This window comes from Echiichthys vipera, assembly GCF_963691815.1.
Source record: "Echiichthys vipera genome assembly, chromosome: 1".
Taxonomy (NCBI): domain Eukaryota; kingdom Metazoa; phylum Chordata; class Actinopteri; order Perciformes; family Trachinidae; genus Echiichthys; species Echiichthys vipera.
This window is the reverse complement of record NC_139826.1, coordinates 16,963,649-16,984,676: the sequence shown is the minus strand read 5'-3', so window position 1 is coordinate 16,984,676 and position 21,028 is coordinate 16,963,649. Positions and strand designations below refer to the sequence as shown.

Below are 21,028 nucleotides of genomic sequence, written 5' to 3'. Positions count from 1 at the left end.
TCCTGGTCACATTTTGTGGCCTTAATCTTAGTCAGAGAAGACATGCAGGCGCCCTGATGCATTGCCGCCCAGTAAGGCATTCCTTGTGGGATGGAAAGCAGTGACGGACAGCACTGTGTTAAGGTTCTCGTCGTCCATGAAGGTATGCTGGGGCTGCCCGCTTTCATGGAACACCTGCACCCTCCGAGGCTTCGACATGCTCCCCACCACAAAACAGTCTTCCCGTTTGGGGTCCCACACTGCTGATAGTTTGGAGAGCCAGCGACCTGTGTGCATGTCATGTCTGAAAATGAAGAGCGACAGGTGAAGGGTGTGTCCAGGTTACACAAGTCTCAAAGCACAGAATAGAGAGCAAGAACAAAATGAAAGAATGTACCTGATGGATGTCAGCAAGGGGGATTCTGTAGTCAATGCAGATGTGTCGTATATCCTGCCAAAAGAGTTCAGGATGGACATTGAGCTGGGATTGAAAAGTCAACTAGAGTAACAATAACACAATTTGAGTCAGCTTTACCTGATGCGGTCATCCATACACGTGGTCAGAACTCTGTTGCCTGTACAAGGGGAGAAATAAGCGCTGGATATGCTTAAAGAGTGGCCTTGAAGCTGGGAGAGTGCCTGGCTTTTGGTCGTCTTCAGGCATCGGCTGTCATAAATATTCACTACCCTGCAGACAAGATCAAGACATTCATTTACTACGATCAAAAAGACAAACTGACTATATAGTCGCAACAAGGAAGCAGCTTAATTGCAAAAATCAAAGCCGCAAGCAGCAGCCAGCAGATTTCTGGTTTCACAAAGTCAACTGGTTTAATTCTGCATGAAGAAAGAGTGAGACCAATCACAGGCTTGTGTCGTCATTACAATGGAGGTAGCATTTCCACAATTGCACACTCAAAGTCCCCCCATTTCATCTCCTTTCTGGTTTGAACCCTAACAAGAAATTAAAATAATTAAAATCAATAATCAGACGTACTTGCTTTCTGCAACAGCGAAGTACTGCTTCTGTAAAGGGTGGACGCTTACACAGCGCAGAGTCTTGGGGTCCAGTGAGTGGAGGGACACGTGAGAGTTTCTGCAGAGAAATTAAATACCAGTGTATCTCATTTATAAAATGTTCATCGTTAAGTGACAAGACAGTTCACCCCAAACGCTAACCCCTATGGTTATTCGTAAACATCATGGAAAGAGACCAAAAACGAATAATCATTACCCTGGGGTGCGCCTATCGACAATGGCAACTTCTCCATACCAGTTCCCAACCACTAGTGTCGAACAGTCGTGTGACATGAAGTCGAATGTTTTCAGGCCATCTTCAATGGCATACACCTAAAACAATGTACAAACAGTTTAACAACTGGTGGAGGGGTTATATATTTGAAGCTCCTCTGCCTTACAACCATAACAATATGAATTTTAGAAAGGTACATTTCGTGGAACAAAAGTTATCTCACATCATCAAAGACGGCCTTCTCTACATCCATGCAGCGCAGAGATCCATCATAGCTGAGGGTCAGCAGGTGGGTGGGATGAGTCTTGGAAAACGCCATGCAGCCCACTGGACGAGTGTGTGGTTCGAAGAGTAGCACACCGTCATCACCCCAATCACCACCCTGAGGGAATATACACACAAAAAACAAGAATTACAGCCCTGTTGTTTGCCTCAGCCCACCAGTCAAGTTGTAGTTTGCACCCATGTCTGTCCACACAGGAATTTAATCAAAAAAGGTTTCCCCATATATTTCTGTGTAAGTGACGAATGGCAACAACTTTCTTTGAAATTGGTTCAGTACTGATAGTAACGCTGCAGCCTGGCCGCTGTGAACCAAGCTGTGATGAAATCAAACGTCAACTAAAAATGCTTGTTTCGGCCACAGACAGGCTCAGGTTGTAATCAAGAGTGTCTTTAGTCACTTACATAGTTACTCACACAGATATACATGGGGAAATCTGGTCCAGATTGAAAAAGAAATGCCTTTTGGATATAAAATGCCATCGCTTCATTTTATTTTGGACATTTGAGTGAAATTTTAGCGCAGGAATTATTGAGTGTGGGCCAAATATGTTTGATGAGGTCACAGTGGCCTTGGCCATTGACCTCAAAATCTAATCTGTTCATCTTTGAGTTCAAATGGACATTCATGACAAATTTTAAGAAATTATCCATCCATTAGAGGGGTTCCTGAGATATCGCTTTGAAGAAGGGGAAATACGTACGTACAACCTAAAAACATAATGCCTGTGGACACAGCTGCTGTGTTTGTAGATTTCATGATATAAAAGAGTTGTGACTTTTAAGGAGCATTCATGTGTGTTCACTAACTGATGTTTTATTTAAATGAATGCCAAGAGCAAGATGAAAGTGAGAAAAATTAAAAGTGTGGATGCTGAAGAAAGTTATTTTTATAGTGTGCTAAATAGTCCTAGACGCCAGTTCTGAAAGACCACTGAATATTTGCCTCACATCTCAGTTGGTTAGACATACAACTCCAATGGCACTTTCGTCTACCTCTGTTGTAGAAAAAAGTCTTGACTGGGGCTGACCGGTCTGTTTTTTTTGTTTTTTTAAGTGTCCCATCATTCAATCCACGACTTCCCTTTAGGCCTGCCCGTCTCAGTCTTCTGTAAGCAGCTTACAGCAGCGGGCTAACCTGCCTTCACCAGGCTGACTGACAGCAGAAAATTTACTGAACCAAAATAGTTTTCATGTCAGCTCCATGGGAAGAAATCGACACAGTGGAATATTAGTGCAATATAGCACATCAAGACCTGTTAGAGCTTGTTTTGGAGCCTTTTGGGGCCCATGTCATGCTCTCCAGCGGTCACATACTAATTTATCTTAACATCATTAAGAACAGAGGAAAGAAAACGTACCAACTTCCAGAGTCCAACCTTCCCCCACTTGTCTCCTGTGGCCAATAACAGGCTGCTGGTGCAGGGGTGAAAGGCAGCGGAGAAGATGCGGTCCTTCACCACTTTGGCCACGCTGTCCTCAGTTATCCTCATGTTCTTAAGTGCTGACCGGTACCTGCGTTAAGACATCAGTGTAGATTTTAGTCCACCTGCATGAATATTTTCAATGTTTGCAGACATGTGACTACAATGGCCAAAGGTAAATGGTAAATGGACTTGTACTTATATAGCGCCTTTCTAGTCATCTGACTACTCGCTTTCACAGTGTTTGTCACATTCACCCATTCACACTGATGGTATCTACATACCATCTAATCTAATGTAACCATTCACACCACATTCACACACCCATGCGCAGCACAGGGAGCAATTCGGGGTTCAGTGTCTTGCCCAAGGACACTTCGACATGTAGACTGGGGGAGGTGGGGATCGAACCGCCAATCTCTCAAATGGAGGACGACCCACTCCTTCCACTGAGCCACAGTCGGGTATCTAATCACTTCTTTAGAGGCTAAGTAATAGGCTAAAAGAATAAACTCTTACTCTTTCAGATCAAGCTCCATCTTTCTGTCTTCTGTTGAAGCCTATAAAAAGAAAACCTATTTTAATATATAATAATTGATTCAGAAGCATCAGCAGCATAAGCATACAATTGTCTCCGTGCAAAGATGTAAGACTACATCTCAACGTTCAACATCTCGAAATAAAGGACAGTCGACTGTGCATTTATTTAGTTTTGGGAGAAAAACAAACGCAATGAAATGATAACATGAAACATCGTAATAGCCAAGAAAGGCGAGACCTACTTCGGAGCAGAGCTCAAAAAGTTGTGACGGCAGCTTGCTTCCCACTTCCATGTTGATTGGATCCATGGGCAGAGGGCCAGGTGGCTTCTTGAGTTGCAAAGACTTTAAAGCAAGTAAATTAACTCAAGTGAGTAACAAAAGCCGAGAAATAAAATATAAAGATACAAAGAGCAGCCGAGTGGCATGAAGTGAGGCATGATATACTTATGATATATTTACCTGTTCATATATCAGTGTCCCCCTGGGTTCAGGAGGAAGTGTCAGAGTCTCTGCCTCTTTGTTTTGGAGACGAAGGGATTTGCGGGCTGGCAGCACTTCTTTCACAGCAGCCTGTGACCTGCCCCCATAGGAAGTGAGAATTTCAGTGATATCAAAAAGACAAGTCTGTCTCTTGAAAGCTTATGCTTGGAGCTAAAAAAAAAAAAACTAACTCTAAAGTGATGTCTACAGGCAATGTCTGTTTGAGTTACAAATAAAACAGTCAAATGTTCATGTCTGAAAAGATGTACTGGGATAAAATATCTTCTAATCTATATATCAACTTTTGTGAATCAATAAACTAATCTACCAAAAAGGTGCTATGTTTTCTACACTTATTGAAATAAAACTATAAAATTTGGTGGGATGCATGAAATTAAATAACCAAAATACCAAAAAACTGTATGTATTTCCAGTATAACAAAATTCCGTAGTATGATGATTCATCAGATGTCATGATCCTTAATGCATTTGTTCAGAATTAAGAGTTCAGTAGTAGCACTTTGGCCGATTGCACCTCACCTCATGAGACCCCTCTGTGATGGCTTTGGTCGTGTTAACTGCTTTAACTCTTCAGTTGCCTTTTGAAAAGGAAAAAAACAATTAATACCCATCTTGCCTGTTCAGATGGTACTATCCAATTGAACTGGGAAGTCAGAATTTCTGAGTTCCCAGAAAGAAACTTAAAGTCAAGATCCCCTTTAAGTCAGATTTCCAACTGGTAAAGTCAGGAGAACGTCACCCGCCCCGACCTCACAATCCAAGCATCAACAGTAGTGAAAGCTGTAGTAATGTATTAAATAAATTCTGTCTTATTTGTGTCTCATTAAAATAGTTGTACACACAGTGCTGCCCATCTTTTATCTGTGGACATGTTGATTTTGTATGCGTAAAATACCACATAATACAATGTTGCCAACTCGGATTGCTGATAATGGCTAACCTAATTTTGACTGAAACGCATTCCCAGTTCTGAGCTCCGCCTTGAGAGGTAAATGTAACGCAGAAAGAGAGAGCAAGAGGAATAAATCACACGATGGCCACGGTGAAATAAGTGCATCCATATTTGCAAAATACACGGAAACATTCTGTCCCATATTTTCATTTTATCTGGTTCATTTAGACTGTGGGGACCGTGTGGAGTAGAACTGACTCTACTTTGATGAGAAATCAAAAGCCTGCATTACTTGTTACATTTTATTGTCCCGTCTACCTGGAGTAAGTTGATGGAAGACAGAAACTCTTGGTTCTGTCTGATGTTCTCCAGGCGCTCCAGTTCATATGATGAAAGTCCTCCATGTCCACCCTGTGTTACAAAAAGATACAGCACTGACATTCTGGAGAAACAGTCAAAAACTTTACACAAGAAGCCATGTAGGAGTTAACACAAGTGTCTTTCTGACACTCACACATTTTTGTGCATGCTGCAACAATGTCCAAGATGAATTATGCAAAGGAGTTGTTAATACTTACAGATGTATGCTCCACATCTGAGTCCTCCTTAATGTCCTTTCTGATATCCTGGCTCTTTTGGTCATTGTGCTTTGTTCTCTATCAACGAAATAAAGGTATATTAACAGCAACAAAACCATACGTAATACTATTGTTTCTAAAGTGCTTCTTACCCTTTTCTTATTGGCCGAGATAGCAGATTCAGGGGAATACTGGAGGCGTTTAGGTGCCAGGGCCTTTTGAGACGATCGTGGGACTTGTCCCTTAAGGTCCACCGGGGTAATTTCCTACAAGATTTGCATTATTAACACGTAATTGAAAGAAAAATGAAGTGTCATTTAACAGACGCAAAAGCTAAACTCTAGAGTATGCTATTGTCCTTTATGCTATTCCATTAAATGTCTTTATACTTCTGCAAAACTTTTTTGCCGTAGAGCTGCCTTTCAAGTTTAAAGATTGTGTAGAAAATGGTTTATGTGGGGTGGACAATCACTCCAACAATAAAAACATGCTTAGTTGTGTTATTTTCCTGTCATATAGATGTTTTTGACATTTTGCTAGTCAAATGACATGCAGTGGAAGAAAGCATGGAAAACTTTTGATAAATACTGTATCAAAAACAAGTTTAAGGAAGTGTATTTGAAGATTTTACAAAGAATTTACCCAGCAAAACTTGTGTTACTACGATTTAAACTGCATATTCGTAATAAGTGTGATTTCTGTGGTTTGGATGAATTAAGTGCTTGCCATCTATTTCACTGTACAGAAGAATGTTCTGGATTGATGTGGGCAAAAATCAAAAAAATAAAAATATTGTATGTAATGCTTCATTTTAGTCAAGATCAGACTAAAAAAAACATGCTGTCCTATTTATATATTTTTTTAGAAACAAAGCCAAGCCTTTCCTGCACTTAATAATGAATTCAAACAACATAGCACCATTGTATCTCATTTGAAAAGGAAAACAGCCATTAAGACCTTCACGTTATAAAACAATTATATAACAACGATGCGGAGAACAGAAACTCTGAAACTATAACATATGTTAATGCATTTGTTATGGTTTTAGTTTTCGTTCTTGCTGTGTTAACATGGACACGTTTAAGAACGTGGAGAAAAAACGTTGTAGCGAAATTCACTCAACACACCAAACACACAGTCTACCTTTTATGTTACGTTACTAACTAACGTTACACACATTCAAACTTCAACCACTCACCAACAACTGAAGCTCCACATCAGCTCCGCGTTTTGTTCGCCTTCTCTCCATGTTTCTGTACTTTGTTTGAACTATTTCACCAAGAAAGCTGCAAGAAAGCCGATAAAAGTACACTCCAGCGCCTGTAACTTTGATGGTAAGTGAAACAGTAGGAATGTAGTTCCCGCCACATGCTAGAAATGTTTTGTAACTAGCCCCGCCCCCTCTTTGTTGTGAAACAGAATCCTCGCAGCTCATTGGTTAGTCTTTACGCGTCATCGCAATATGGGGCTGTTCTCTGCTGCCAACTAGCCAATGAACAGCCTTACAATTTGATTGACATCTCAACTCTTTCTTCCGTCTTCAGCTGCCACAGAGCCTCTGTGATAATGTCGCCACCCCTTGGCAGGTGAGGGCAGCAGCCGGCAGGGATATTAAATAACGTCGCGAATATTGATTATATATATATATATATATTGATTATTAACAGGCCCACGAGTAGCATTTAAACGTTCAACCATTAAACATTAGCATAGTTTCTCATGCTGACTCAAAATAGAGAGTCTCAGTAGACAGACACCTGTGCACGCAGAGAAAGGTGTCAGTAATAATGGCAATAATATAATAAAAAACACATTACTGTAAGGGGATTGTTTGACAAAACATGTTAAAAAATGGGGTAAAAACAGTTCTGATTTCTTAAACCACAACATTTATGTGTTTTGCTGGAATAAATCATCAATGGGCTCCTTCCTTTTGGATCGTATTTGGTAATCGACTTGAATGGAGCAGCTGGTGCCGGGGCCAATAGGTAAGTCTTTCAAAATACTCTTTTAATGAACTCCCTGTTTACATACGACGTTGTTGGTGCTTCTATTACTGTAAAGGGACTCTTATCATGCTACTGCAGAGGTTTGGTGTTATCATGAGCAGTATTAGTGGTTAAAAAAGACGTTTTAATGCGTTCAACTCGCCGCCCCGAGCTTGTCCGTGTTAGCCGCAACATGCTGTTAGAGTTTCTTTCGAAAATTTCCGTTAATCGTTCATACACGAACAAAAATTGTCGAAATGGCTTATTTGATGACCCTATTTGCTTAAAAAAACGTGGGATGATATTACACCCGAATTTCACTTTAATGAACTTTTGTAGAGATAGTCATGCACAAAAGTCCATGACTATCTCTACAGTTTAAGTGGAGCAGGTCAGAGGAGATAGAGAACTGTGGAGGTCACAGCTTGTCCTTGTCTTTGGAGAAATGCAGTGCTGTTTACACTCTTGATTTTGTCATTATGGAGCCATGAACTGGACACTCACTTAACAATTAAGTCAATGACCCATGGATGATATGCCATTACATGATCTCATAGGTCTACAGGGACCACATGCATGTCACATGACTGATTATTAACAGTGTTGGTAATGTAGATGCTTCTCCGGTTTTTCTTATGATGCTGTTCATGTAAAAAAAAAAAAAAAAAGTACTGCAAGGCACAGGCTTCTAGGCAGGCATATTTTATACAATTAATTACATTGTCTTTGTGTAGTCATTAACAACAGGGATTGACTCAAAGAGCTCCACAACATCCACATTATAAAACAGCAGAAACACTCCTAGTTACATCAATGGAAATACAAATGGATCACAAAGTAATGTTGAGTGTTTCATTTTTTTTAACAGTTACATTTTTTTTCAATGGTATTGTCCATTGTTGAGAAATCAAACTTCTACTTAAAACCTTTCAGGGAACATGAAAGCACCAAGTTCCCATTACGTTCACTCCATGTATGTTTCCTGAGTTTTATCAGTCTCCCACTTTGTTGCGGTGTTACTCCTCAAACCAAAGGTAGAGGGTAGGAAGAGCACGCAGCCAGTCCACACATGTTCTTTCCTCGCTCGATCCAAAAATATCTGATGGAATAAAAAACAAAGGTGTCCATCATCACAGGAAGCTGCAACAACACATTACACTAAAACACATATGTGCGCGCACACACACACACACACACACACACACAGACTATAATTACCCCTCCATTCCCCAGGCTGTGCCCCAAGAGTTCTTCACAATCCAATACGGCATGCCGTTCTGTTCAGCGCCATAACCCACAGCCAGGACCGCGTGATTCACCATGTCTGCTGTGTCCTTACACTTGGTGCTAAACAGACAAACACTGGTGCGTTAAGATCAATATCGTACATGTCTTTTGTAGGGTGAGTGGGCTGCTGTCTTTAGTAACATCATATTACAAACTGCCTATGCAAAGATGTGTTTTTTAGCCATTTTTGTAGATATTTTTGCGTCTGTTCAAGACAGCCACGAAAAAACTAAAACAGGCTAATATTAGCACCATTATGATAAGAGACGATAGAAAGTTGAGTGTAATCACAAGCACCCATGACTGTAGGCTCCATATCAAATGAGGAATCAGGCCGTTACAGTGGTCAACATATGAATAGCTCCTTATTAGGGATGGACATGTACCAAGTCCAGCAGGCTCACTGTGTAATGAAAGGCTTGGTAGCAGAGTACTTTTATTCTAGTCACTTCCCTGGTCTGACACCAGTGTTGAAACAAACAGGAAGGCAAAGTGTCATCCGGGCACTAAATTCAAAAGACTGAAATATGTGCCATCTAAGATTTAGCAGATTTCAGTGGTAGCCTTGTTAGTTCCATAATCCTCTTTCATGATTAAATAACTTCTGTGCTGGTGGATTACTAGAAAAGATCCCATTATTGTATTGTAACCATTTCCATAGTGAAAAAGGGACAGAGACGACATGTTCACAAACAGAATATTTCAAACCGTTGACTTATTGAAGTGCTTAGCTCACCTAGAGTAAACACCTTCTTTGTAGTGCATAAAGTCAGCTGTGACTTCAAAGCCGAAGGACACAGGGTTGAGCCGGGCCACAGCATCAACCATGGCCTTTTCATCGTACTGTAAATGGATAAACATGAATACAATGATCGACAGCAGAATGCGATTAGGAGGTAAAGTTATTATAATGCAAGTAAAATGTTTTCAAAAGTATTCACAACAGTGGCACAAAACCATAAGGTCATTTTGATGATATGCCTATACCAAAATAGATTTTTTTGCCTCTTCCTCTCAGCACGTAACCAACAAAGGCATGATTACCTGTACCTGATTTGACTTTGAGACACAGCAGACATTTCGTTACATTTTCTTACACAATGTAACTTCACATGTATACACCTGATCACTCACACTTGTTATGTTGACAACATCCAGGACAAAAGCAGCTGCGAGTGCAGGATCAAAATGACAAGTGTCATCCTAAGACAGGGAGGACAAGAGATCATACGTTGAATTTTTACAATAAAAAAGAAAATTACAAAGGGACTTTACTCCAGAAAAGTCATACATGGCCTTTGTAAGGATAGTCCTCCTCTGTCATAAGACCGTTGTTGTATTTGATGTACTCAAATGCCTGGCTGGGGAGGCCACTGAAACAAACCAGGTAGTGTTTAATAGGCTGAACACTTAAACACAAATATTCTTGTTATTACTGTAACATGTAACGTCTCATACATTATCATAAATCTGTGTTACTTACCCCATACATCCATGATTGTTGAAGTCTTGGGCACAGTCTATCAGCTGCTGCTCAGACTGATACAGAAAGCAATCTGTGTTAAAGTTTTATACATAGAATAATACTGTACTACAGTTAAACGTTTACATTCAGAGAAGCAGATACCTAGATCAAAGATGAATGCGTATTACTGACAGATCTCACCAGAGTTATTAGCTTCCCGGTAGCGATAGCATTCACTGACTCCAAACAACCAGTAGTAGAGAAGGTCCAACAGCTTCCACAGTGACCCTGAACATGCAAACACAATATAAGTCAAACGACGGGCAATTCACAAGTTCAATTTCTTGTGTAAACAGTTGAATGATGTCTTATGCATCTCTGGTGACTTGTGACCTGTTTTTTCTTTCTTTTTCACTTTATCATGCTCATTAACTTTCAAATTAGTCAGGCCACAAATAATGTTACTATATGTTTGATCCATGTAGCTACTATACTTTTAAATGAAACATTAGTTGCTTTGACTTCTTCAGATCTTACATTTAAATCGAAGTAGTTTAAACAGGAAACAATGAGTGTTCCTGTCCTGCATAATACGATGCATTACAATGGCTATTGATGGGGTGTTACTTGAAAAACTAGAATCACTGCATAGCGGTTGTATGCATCCCCCAAACAGTCATGTTGCAGTTCACGTCCATATTGTTGAGATTTAAATAATATATGAAGTGGGGACTTGAAAAGAATTTAAAAAAAAAAAGGTATTTAAGCCATTCTTTCCATTTTTACACTTTTCTTTTGTAATCTTACAATGCTCCTAATAAGCGTATGGCACACTACAATGTAAAAGAAATCCACCAGTTAAAACTCATCAATATTCAATTCTGTTATATTTCTAATAAAAGTCTGACTTCATTTTATTCGGTCACAATAAAATGATTTGCTGAGCTCCCTGCCTGTCATCTATTTAACTTGAGCTGCGCATGCTCGGTTCAAGTGCCATGGGTAGGTCGATCTACCCCGAATTAGCTAGCAGGAGGTTCCACTTTGACAGGCATTGCCACGTTGGAGGTCCGAAACTTCAGACTGCCCATTGCACTTCTCAGAGGTCAGGCAGGGGGAAGAGGGTGGGACTTTGGAGGGAATCACTGTGAGACATGCAAGAACGGTAAGAATTGCTTTAAGTGTATTTATTGGTGAAATTTTGATGCTTCACACACATCTTCAACCTGGGGGCACAGAGGATCTTTACAATCATCGCAGTTTCAAGGTTAGTGTCACTAAATCAGTATCTGACCAAATGTCTCCCCTTCTGTTCCTGAGTTATAAAACAATATGATGTCACAGTGACATTGACTTTTGACCTTTTGGATATAAAATGTCATCACTTCATCATGTAATCAGCACCATATTAGGATACCTGGTTCTTCACAGGAGACACAACGGTGCCCTTCATCCTCCAGTCTACAAACTCAGGATAAGGATAAGCACCAGCCCTGCTGACATGACCCCCTGTAGTAGCCGAGCAGTTCTACAAGAGACCCAAATCAAAAGATTGTAATTAAAAAAGGATATGTTTAAAAGCAGCAGCTGCATAACGTGTTTTGTATTATAATACATATCATACCTGTGGCTCTGTCAAAAGGAAAAATTTCCTGAATTCCTCGAATGTCATGTCTGAGAACTGATTCAGGCCCACTAGATTTTAAAATGAACAATGTTGTGAGAACATGCATGCCTTTTTTAAAGGAGAGCTGACACAATCTGTGGTAATAATCTGTACTTTACAAGTTATGAGACAGGACTAAGTGCAGAACAGTACTGTACTTGTGAATGAGTGATTCCCAGCATTATGATGATCAATTTCCCTCTTATTCTCAGTGAATATGTGCAGCCGGTGGTAATACTCCTCCGTGTCATAAACCCTGCTGTGCTGGATGTCAAAAAGAGAAATGTAACAGCATAAACACAGGACAAAGTTTTTTTTAAAAAAAGCTTGTTATTATCAAAGTAGTCAAAATAAAAAAAATCATAACTGACTGTGACGTATACATTTACAGTAACTCTGTCAGTGGTACATACCTGTGACATCCACCGTTTGAAGTGATATTCCTCTGATAAGGCAAAGCATGATGTTGACGTTAATAAAGCAGCCATATAATCAACATTCCAAACTTTCAAAGTGTCTATGAAGCCATTTATGATTATTGAGTAAATGTAACTAAGCAGCCTACATTTACACAAATTTGAGGTAGTTTACTTGTGCTTGACTTCATGCTTTTAGCACTACACTACAAATTAGGACGATATAGCCATATTTTATATCATATCTGGATAATGATATATGTGACGATAAATATATTTCTGCTAATTCAATAAAAAATAGCCTAGGTAAAGTAACCTTGTGATGAAGTCTATTGTTGTAGGCTTTACTACTGTGTGAATTAAAACGTGATAAATACAGAGCATTTTCCCATTCATTAACAACTTAAGTGCAAAATATAAACTCAAAACAATTCACATCAGATTTCCCTGAAAAAACAGTTTGTGTGCTCGTTATTAGCCATTTAGACGACGTATATTGTGTATCACGGTATCCAACCCTGCTACAAATCACAGGAAATGTTCAGTTGTCCCTCCATTGTGTGTATCTGCAGTTATTTTACAAATTAAGAATCCTATTAGGGCCTACAAAGCTTTGATGATCTTATGAAATATAATGCATTGGTACAAATATAATAGGCTTCACATTACTGCATCAGTTATATAATTGGCCCATAATAGCTTTGAATAAGTCAACTTACCCACTGGCTCATCTTACCCCACTCTCCCCTATAGCCTGACACTAGGGTTCAATTCCAGTAACTTTCATTATTAGTGCATTTACTCTGTGATTTTACACTTTAATGCAGTGTTGCTACTTTTAAGAGGCCCAAGTAGTATGACAAAATGAGCTGCGTACAAAGTTACTTCTTCCATGTTTTAGTAGCCATGAGTAGCCTACTGTTATGTGTGTTGGAGCTGCTGTGTCATAACTTATTGTACCTGCCTTTTAACAAGTTAGAGCGAGGTATAGGCCTATTAACATTTTTGCAACAAACAAAAACAAAACGAATAAAAAACCGTCAAACTTCATAGGGGTTCACTTACCTTCGGGTAGAATTAACGGTGTTAAATGAACTAAAGTAAAAAGGTTGGCGATGAACCACACAACGCCGAGTGCCATACTTTCACAGTAGACTCGGACAAGCTGTGAGAGTCTCACATGAGTCGGCTTGTTTTCACCGTAACACCTCCTTCCTTTGTCCCCCTCCCCCTGTGATCTCCCCCGGAGAACCACAGAGTGTCTGAGGCGCATACATGTATTGGCTAAACCAGCGATATCCAACGCAACGTCTCATTAGCAAAAAATAATTTGTGAAACATAAATAAATACTTTTACACAACCTTGACATAGGCTGAGGCTACTGTCTTCTAAGGCAAGGTAGTCACTGTAGGCATGCACAGAATTGAGCTGAATGATTTAACGTACCTTCAAAATGTATGTTCAACATTAAAACGTGATGTATAAATACACTGGAGATCAAAACTAGAGAACAAATGATTAATATTTGATTTATTTATTTGGGGATTGTTTTTTTTTATTGTTCAGAAATTGATAGAATATCCGCTGTGGCTGTACCACTGCTGTGCTAGCATGTTTTGTCTTTATTTTGTGAAAAAAAAACTGAGCAAAATTAGAGAACAGTAACCATTGTGTCCGAAGAGAAGATTTTAAGAGTGTTTTCTTAGGGTTATAGGATTAAAAAATGTATAGGAAGTGTAGAGGCCCTTGTTTTGAATGACTTCAGCACATCTGCGCCCACAGGACATCACTAGTTTCTCACACTGCTCTGGTTTGATCTTGGTCCATTCTTCTTCAGTCTCTTCCACAGTTCAGTAACTGTAGTGGGTTCCTTAGCCATTACTTTGTTACCAAGGGTTTTCCAGAATCTCTATGGGGTTTAGATCTGGACTCTGGGATGGACATTTCATTATATTCTTAGCTTCAAGGAACTGCTTAACCCGTTTGCAGTGTGACGGGGGACATGGTCTTGCATGAAAATTGCAGCTGTTTGGGAGACAGTTGCAGTGAAGGTGTTGCATGTTGCTGAAGGAGGTTCACATAAACATTTGCATTCACCCTGCCATGTAGATGAACAAGAGGCCACAGTGCTGCTGCAAAAAACATCCCCAAACCATGACATGACATTGCTAAAGTTAAATTTATTTGGGTCTGATGAGAAACATTATGTTTGGTGTTGAAGTGGGAACAACTGAGTCCAAAGTGTCTAAAGAGGTCAGTTAAATTTGGAGGAGGAATTGTCAGAGTCCAGATCTAAACCCCATAGAGAATCTCTTGAAAATCCTTGGTAACAAAGTAATGGCTAAGGAACCCACTACAGTTACTGAACTGTAAAAAAAAAACATACTAGTACAGCAGTGGTATAGCCAAAGTGGATATTCTGTCAAATTGTGAACAAAAAAATATATATATTTCAAAATAAATCAAGTATTAATCTTTTGTTCTCCAATGTTGATCTCCAGTGTATGTTAAGAATGATCATTGTAATACGTTAGTATTGGATGCACCATAAAAAGCTGTGTGTATAGGCTTTAGGTCGCCCTAGCTCTTAGGCCCAATTTAATATGCAACTCAGTTTCATATAATATTTGTAGTAGGGGGTTCCTGCTTCATCTGTTTTTCAGCTAAGAGGTCCTAGGCTAAAAAACGTTGAAGACCCCTGGGCTAAACAGTTGCGCACAGTGTGTGGAAAAAAACGTGGCAGCCTTGAAGACGCTACTCCCCCTGAGAAAGAATAGATTTATTAACAAGAGGTAATCAGGAAAGAATACACTTTTATACAAAACTGGAAATACTACTCAAGCTGTTGAAATAGACTGAAAGATAGTTCTCATACCACTGGGTATTGCTCACTGCAAACATTGGATATGCCTGTTAGAAGGTTAAGATTCATGTGCAAGGGTGGGGATTAAATACAGTACAGATACTGTTCTAGATATACATTTGATTTGAACACGTGGAAGCGGTACATGCCTGCCACTTAAGCTTTAGGTGTTTTTCTATACAAAGCCTGTAAAAAATACCTATAAATATTCCAAGAATAAGCACAATATTACTACTGTATAGCTCCTGCTAATGCGTTGGAATAGACAGGATACAGAATGTGTTACACTTATAAGTTATTTTCAACATTTGCTTAAAAGTATCATACACTTAAAGTTATTACAGAGTTGAACGATCATAAGGATAACACATTTTGAGGGATATGTTTTTCACACATTGCACGTTAGGAAATGCATCAGACTGCCTGTACACAATATTGTACACAGCAAATATTTCTGCTTCATTGGCAAATCGTAGAACAAAATAGTTTACATACTTTTGTGGTATATAATCCATTCCATGATTAAGGCAAAACCATAATGCACTGGCCAAAGAGGATTAACCATAAAAACTATACTCTTACTGTCTGAGTGAAGCTGGGAATTTAACTTCCTGGAGTGGCTCCCTATTGGTTACATCTGCTACATACACTGCCCGGTGCTTATAATGTATATACATCATGTTGCCCACCAGGGGAATAAAAGGATAATAAGCAAAGCATAAAAAATTCATCTCTCCTAACCCAATCACAAATCAGCAGGTGATCAATTTTCAGTTTAACTCCAGACACCTCTCTCTCATCTCTATTATTGAATGGCTACATAAAACACAAGAGCACACGCTTGGAAAATTTAGCCACCACCGTAAAGTCCCAATTTTCACCCCTTCAGTTCTCTCAGAGGAAACATTTTAAAAAGTGTCTTCATTCTCAAAATCTTAAAGTTTAAATCCTTGAGATTGTTTTGTTTGGTCACAACTGTTTGGTAGGCATTCCTTCTGCAACAGCCATTCCACGTATTTTAAATCTCAAGGATACACAACTTGGAATGAATGATCATGCAGCTAGCGGATTAACACATATTTCTATTACTTTTACACTTGAGGACAAAGAGGCTGAAGAAATGGCTGCTGAAGGTTTTCGTTGCACAAGATTGCTGGATGAATATATAGATATTGCGACTTGCTGCTGCTCATGGAGGAATTGTTGGGTCTCTGTACATCAAAAATCTGTCAGAGTGGGGTCTGGACCTACTCTGTATGTAAAATGTATTGAGATAACTTTTGTTGTGATTTAGTACTATAAATAATAGCTAATCAGGCAGAACGTTTGTATGAGGAGACAACTGCATTCATGTGCAGTTCTGAGTGAAAAAGTGGGAGTTGATCATCATGTGTGAAATGTGGCCGCCGTCTCTCATGAATGAGAGCCTTTTTTACACTGCACATTCCCAATAGGCTATGGTTAACTATCTCTGAATGCCCTCTCAGCTGTTTATTCTGTGGTTGAAAATAACTTCATAATAAAATGGTTTAAGACGAGAAATAACATATAAATACTCTGTAACTATATTAAAAAAAACCTCTCTGGGCTTCTACTCATTCTCTAATAACGATTATACAGAACAAGTCCATTGGGGAGCACATACTGTACTAGAAGGGCACAGCCTACTGTGTCTAATACAAATAATAGTATATGTACATTATGATATATTGTTCCTGTACACTCCACTACACTGACTGGACCACCGTCTGGTATGGATGGCAGTTGCATCGCTCTCGACCGTAAGCATTACAGAGGGTGTTGAAACTTCTCAGCACATCACCAGGACGGAGATGCCCTATGTGGAGGACCTCCACACCCAACGGTGAAGGAAGAAAGCCAAAAGGATGATCAGAGACCGTGACCACCCCAGCCACAAACTGTTCTGCCTGCTGTGGTACGGTGCCGCAGAATCCAGCGGTGCGCAGCTTCGTCCTGCAGGTCATAAGACTGCTGAACTCTTGAGCTCAATACTTTTGACACTTTATACCTGTATACTTAAACTTACTGCTGCACGCCTGTTTTATATTTAGGACTTCTCTTATGTACACACATTTACTAGATCTCTGTTTATTGATGTTGCAATAACTGTCAAGTACAAATCTATCTTATTTTATATCTTTAAAGTTTATCCCTATAGTTTAACTTCTGCAGCATATCATGTATTACATTCCCAATTTTTCACTTGCCTGATTTTCTTTTTATAAATATTTAATGAGTAATGTTGGAGGGAGCCTGCGATCTAAGATTTTTCATTGCCAACGACTTCTTCTTTGTAATTGTTGTGCAATAAATAACTTGAATATCTTGATCCACGGTGGGTTGAGAGAGAGAGCAAGAAATCATCTTCATGATGAAGTTTTGGGCTCGATTCTCAGAGATGCGTCATAAAGGCTCTCCTCATCCAGCGCTGTACTGCTGTCCAGCAAGTACTTTGCAACCTAAAGCAATAATAAACGCAGACAAAACTTTAAACCATTGTCCCAAGATACCATGTGGTATACTTAATAAATTGATGAGCATAACTCCCACTGAGCAAACATACATTTTTCATCATAGGCAATACACATTATTCCCAGGAGCTTGTGAATAGCACATGTTAATATTGCCTCCTAATTGTAGCCACTTTATTCATGTAAAATAGAAAAATATCAAATTAATTGGCTTATTATACAATTTAAACTCAGTAGGACTCTGAATTGGCCAATATTTAGTACTGAACAATACTTGTACCATTAGAAAAAAGTAAAATTATTTTACAATACTAACCATGTAATGCATACAAACTAGACAATCACAATTGTGAAAAAAGTATAAAAATACACAATAAAACGATAAAGACAAAAAATTAACCTCACCTTTGGTTGATAATCAATCTTGTAAGCTGTTTGTTGAAATTGTCGTATTTCTCTGATAATGTGAGATATCTGGAGACAAATGAAAATGATATAAGACAGAAACAATATGAAGTGCATGCTACTGTGTGTACTTCAGCACACTGGTGTCCTTTACCATTCTCATCTTGGAGAAGTTAACCAGGTCGTCCTCTGTGTAGTTGGGTGTTCCCTCCTCGATGAAGGCAAGGTCGGTCAGGTACATTCCCAGGTAGGGAACACACGGAGGGTCGCAGCTGAGGAAAAGAGGGGGGTCAGGTATATAAATATAGTACACAAACATGAAGAGAACTATGTTAAACTCCTCCACCACAATGTGTGAGCACAAGAGAGTGAAAAGCTTTAGATCATTACTTCTTCAGAGCTTCTCTCAGGTTTTTGAAGCGCCCCTCTGATGACACCAGCTTCTGTAACTTGTCGATCACAGTCTTTGTCTAGAAAATGGATCAAAGCAAAACTGTTATTACCAGCAGCCAAAAATGTTATTGAAATGTTTTTATTTTTTAGTTATGGGTTTATTTCAGGGACATTAATCAATTAATCAACATCAAGTAAAACAGTACAACAGCTATAAGTGAGTTATACACTGTTTCACACTGCGGTGAGAGGTGTCCTGTCTTGGGTTTTTTGTCTTGTGAAATTCATGTTTTATTTTGAAAAGTAAAGTAAAATATTGGCATACTTTATTAGGTTGTTCCAACTCAAAAATGTATACTTTTTTAAAAATAAGACAATGGTGGTATGGGGTTTGACTTCCGGTTTGTTTATATTAAATCTTTTCAGTCTTTACCAAAGTTTTATGCTATTAAAAATTCCATTATCAGCATCTCTATGAGCATGTTGCCCACTTTTAATTTTGTTAAACCCGGAAGCTAGAAGTCTTTTTTGGCATGTGTGCCAGGTGAGTAATTCTCATTGGACTTAATAGGCGCCAGTTTGGAGTACGGTATCCGGGTCTTATAATGCATCTATGCTACAAACATAACAGTGATATTGGTCTTCTCATCTAATGCTCAGCAAGAAAGCAAATAAGCATATTTCTGCTGAACTTGGGTGATTATTTGAAAAGAGATCCAAAACCCTGAAAATCTTTCGGCCAATTTAAGATACTGATGAAAGAAAATGTATGAAATGTCTGATACAGTACCTGTTTGGAGACTTTAAGCCAGGTCTTCTTAAGGCGGAAGATGGAGCTGCGGTTGAGAGAGGATGTGATCTCCAGCATGGCGTTGTAGTTGTGGAGGCAGCGACAGATGTCAGCCACTGCCACCCATTTCTCGATCACCCCCACTCGCATGTTGACATCATCCCACTGCAGGATCTCTGTTGCAATCTTGTTGCTGATCTGATAAAAAAGAGAAAAAAACATGGAGTTAATATTGCCTGTCTGACTACCTATAATACACATTTATCGTTTAATTATTATACCAGATTAAACACATACATCGTTGAAATGCTTGGTAGTTTTCATGATATACGGAGTTCTCTCGTTCTTGTCGTTCTTCATCCAGCCTTGACCAAAGAACTCCCTGTAGAAAATATATTTTTTCAAATAATCAACAATGAAAAACTGTGTGTGCTTCCCTTCACCCTCCCACTCAGCCTGTATAACATTTATTTTAAAGACCAAGTGCCTGTGTTTATGCGTTTGCGTGTGCATGCACGTGTACACGTGTGCGTACTCACTCATATGGGATGACCTTGAAGACCAGGTGGTCCAGCAGTGTGAGTTGCTCTGCTATCTCCAGGGCAGAGTGGCTCTCAAACGGCTCAGTCTTACAGTCCTCTGTGGCCTGACACACAGACACAAAAGCACACAGTGAAAAGCTTTATCCAAACTCATCATTTCTACAGGACGCAATCTTTTTTTGTTTGTACTGAAAAGGCTTTTGTAATCTTTCTCTCACCAGCTGTGTGATCTCTTCCAGCGTGACCTGGTTGTCTCCAGGGTCCTCCTGAGTGAGAGTCCTGCATACGACGAGAGAAAAGTGCTATTATTTGACAGTTTTGTCCACAATTGCCATAGCTGAAGGAAACATAAATGGATTTGACCTGGCCTGAAAACTCCATCTTGACACACTGGGCATTAATTTCTCTTATAAAACAGGTTGCTCAAATCAAGCACTCTGACTGGTTCATAGCCGTACCTCGCATTCAGACAGCAAATTCTGACTCCTTTGAAAAAGACAGTAATTTTACCTTGCAGAACAGTGTTTCTGGTCTACTGCTGCCTCGATCAGTTAGTTTGTTTGTGTTATTGTGTGACTTTGGTGAATGCTAGCTGCTATCGTGGGCTACGTTCCATAGCAACAGCCTCGGTGTGTGCAGGCAGCCAGTCCAGGAGGTCCCATTTTATTGTGAATATTATTCTTTATTCATATAAACCTATTTAAATTAGAAATGTGTCTATAACTTTCATATTACCATACTTAATGACCGTTTTATAGTGGCAATAGCTCACTTCAGGCAGTGGCATGTTTTGATTATATCAAGGCTGAAGGGCATGGTTCGGCTGATGCAAATCGGCCTGTTGTGAGCTATTGTTTAATTTTTGTTCAGTTTGGGTTACAGACACTTTTGACTTCAGTTCCTTGGGTTGATAATGTTTAGTAGCAATAGGTCATGTTGATACGTTGGTTAGATTGCACACCACACTGGGGTTCCACTCAAGTTTCTGTATAAATTTAAAAACCTTTTCTGTATTTCCTGTAAGAACAGAAAATATTTCAAGGATATTCAGAAGAAAATATACAATAGAAATGCAGAAGAAAAGGTGAAAAGTTTCTACTTAAGTTCTAGTAAAGTCATTAGTATGGTCACTTCTAAAGTCTGCACGCCATTTAGCCGTTTGGCCCTTTGGCCCTCAGTTTGCCGCTCCTGGAGAACTAGAAAACTCTAACACCTTCATCACCTTTGCGATAGTTTCTGATCACGGCACCTGCTCTTGATTTTGTTTCAG

The 21,028-nt window shown here is 39.3% G+C and overlaps 2 protein-coding genes across 3 annotated transcripts in view; both read right to left on the bottom strand.

Moving 5' to 3' along the window:
- Positions 1-27: 27 nt before the first annotated feature.
- Positions 28-13,422, bottom strand: LOC310951573 (WD repeat-containing protein 76-like; the record flags this gene model as incomplete). Its single annotated transcript, XM_083919867.1, has 25 exons — positions 13,338-13,422; positions 12,270-12,301; positions 12,015-12,120; positions 11,815-11,885; positions 11,608-11,718; positions 10,392-10,478; positions 10,209-10,264; positions 10,017-10,098; positions 9,860-9,928; positions 9,462-9,568; positions 8,657-8,785; positions 8,468-8,537; positions 5,603-5,716; positions 5,191-5,283; positions 4,500-4,558; positions 3,939-4,056; positions 3,720-3,821; positions 3,457-3,497; positions 2,875-3,028; positions 1,455-1,613; positions 1,214-1,329; positions 977-1,075; positions 515-667; positions 377-430; positions 28-283 (listed from the first exon to the last, which is right to left on the bottom strand). Exons 1-25 carry the CDS (start codon positions 13,411-13,413, stop codon positions 28-30), a joined length of 2,514 nt encoding a protein of 837 aa, XP_083775993.1. The 5' UTR covers positions 13,414-13,422.
- A 4,101-nt stretch (positions 13,423-17,523) lies between these two features.
- LOC310949809 (ras-specific guanine nucleotide-releasing factor 1-like) overlaps positions 17,524-21,028 on the bottom strand; it is a gene marked incomplete at both ends in the record, with an annotated part of 33,672 nt that continues 30,167 nt past the window's right edge. For both annotated transcript variants that reach the window (XM_083917365.1, XM_083917364.1), the window contains 8 exons: positions 17,524-17,616; positions 18,034-18,102; positions 18,188-18,305; positions 18,424-18,503; positions 19,217-19,414; positions 19,514-19,598; positions 19,756-19,862; positions 19,977-20,037. In XM_083917365.1, coding sequence (XP_083773491.1) covers positions 17,524-17,616; positions 18,034-18,102; positions 18,188-18,305; positions 18,424-18,503; positions 19,217-19,414; positions 19,514-19,598; positions 19,756-19,862; positions 19,977-20,037 — 811 coding nt within the window. The remainder of the gene's footprint in view (positions 17,617-18,033; positions 18,103-18,187; positions 18,306-18,423; positions 18,504-19,216; positions 19,415-19,513; positions 19,599-19,755; positions 19,863-19,976; positions 20,038-21,028) is intronic.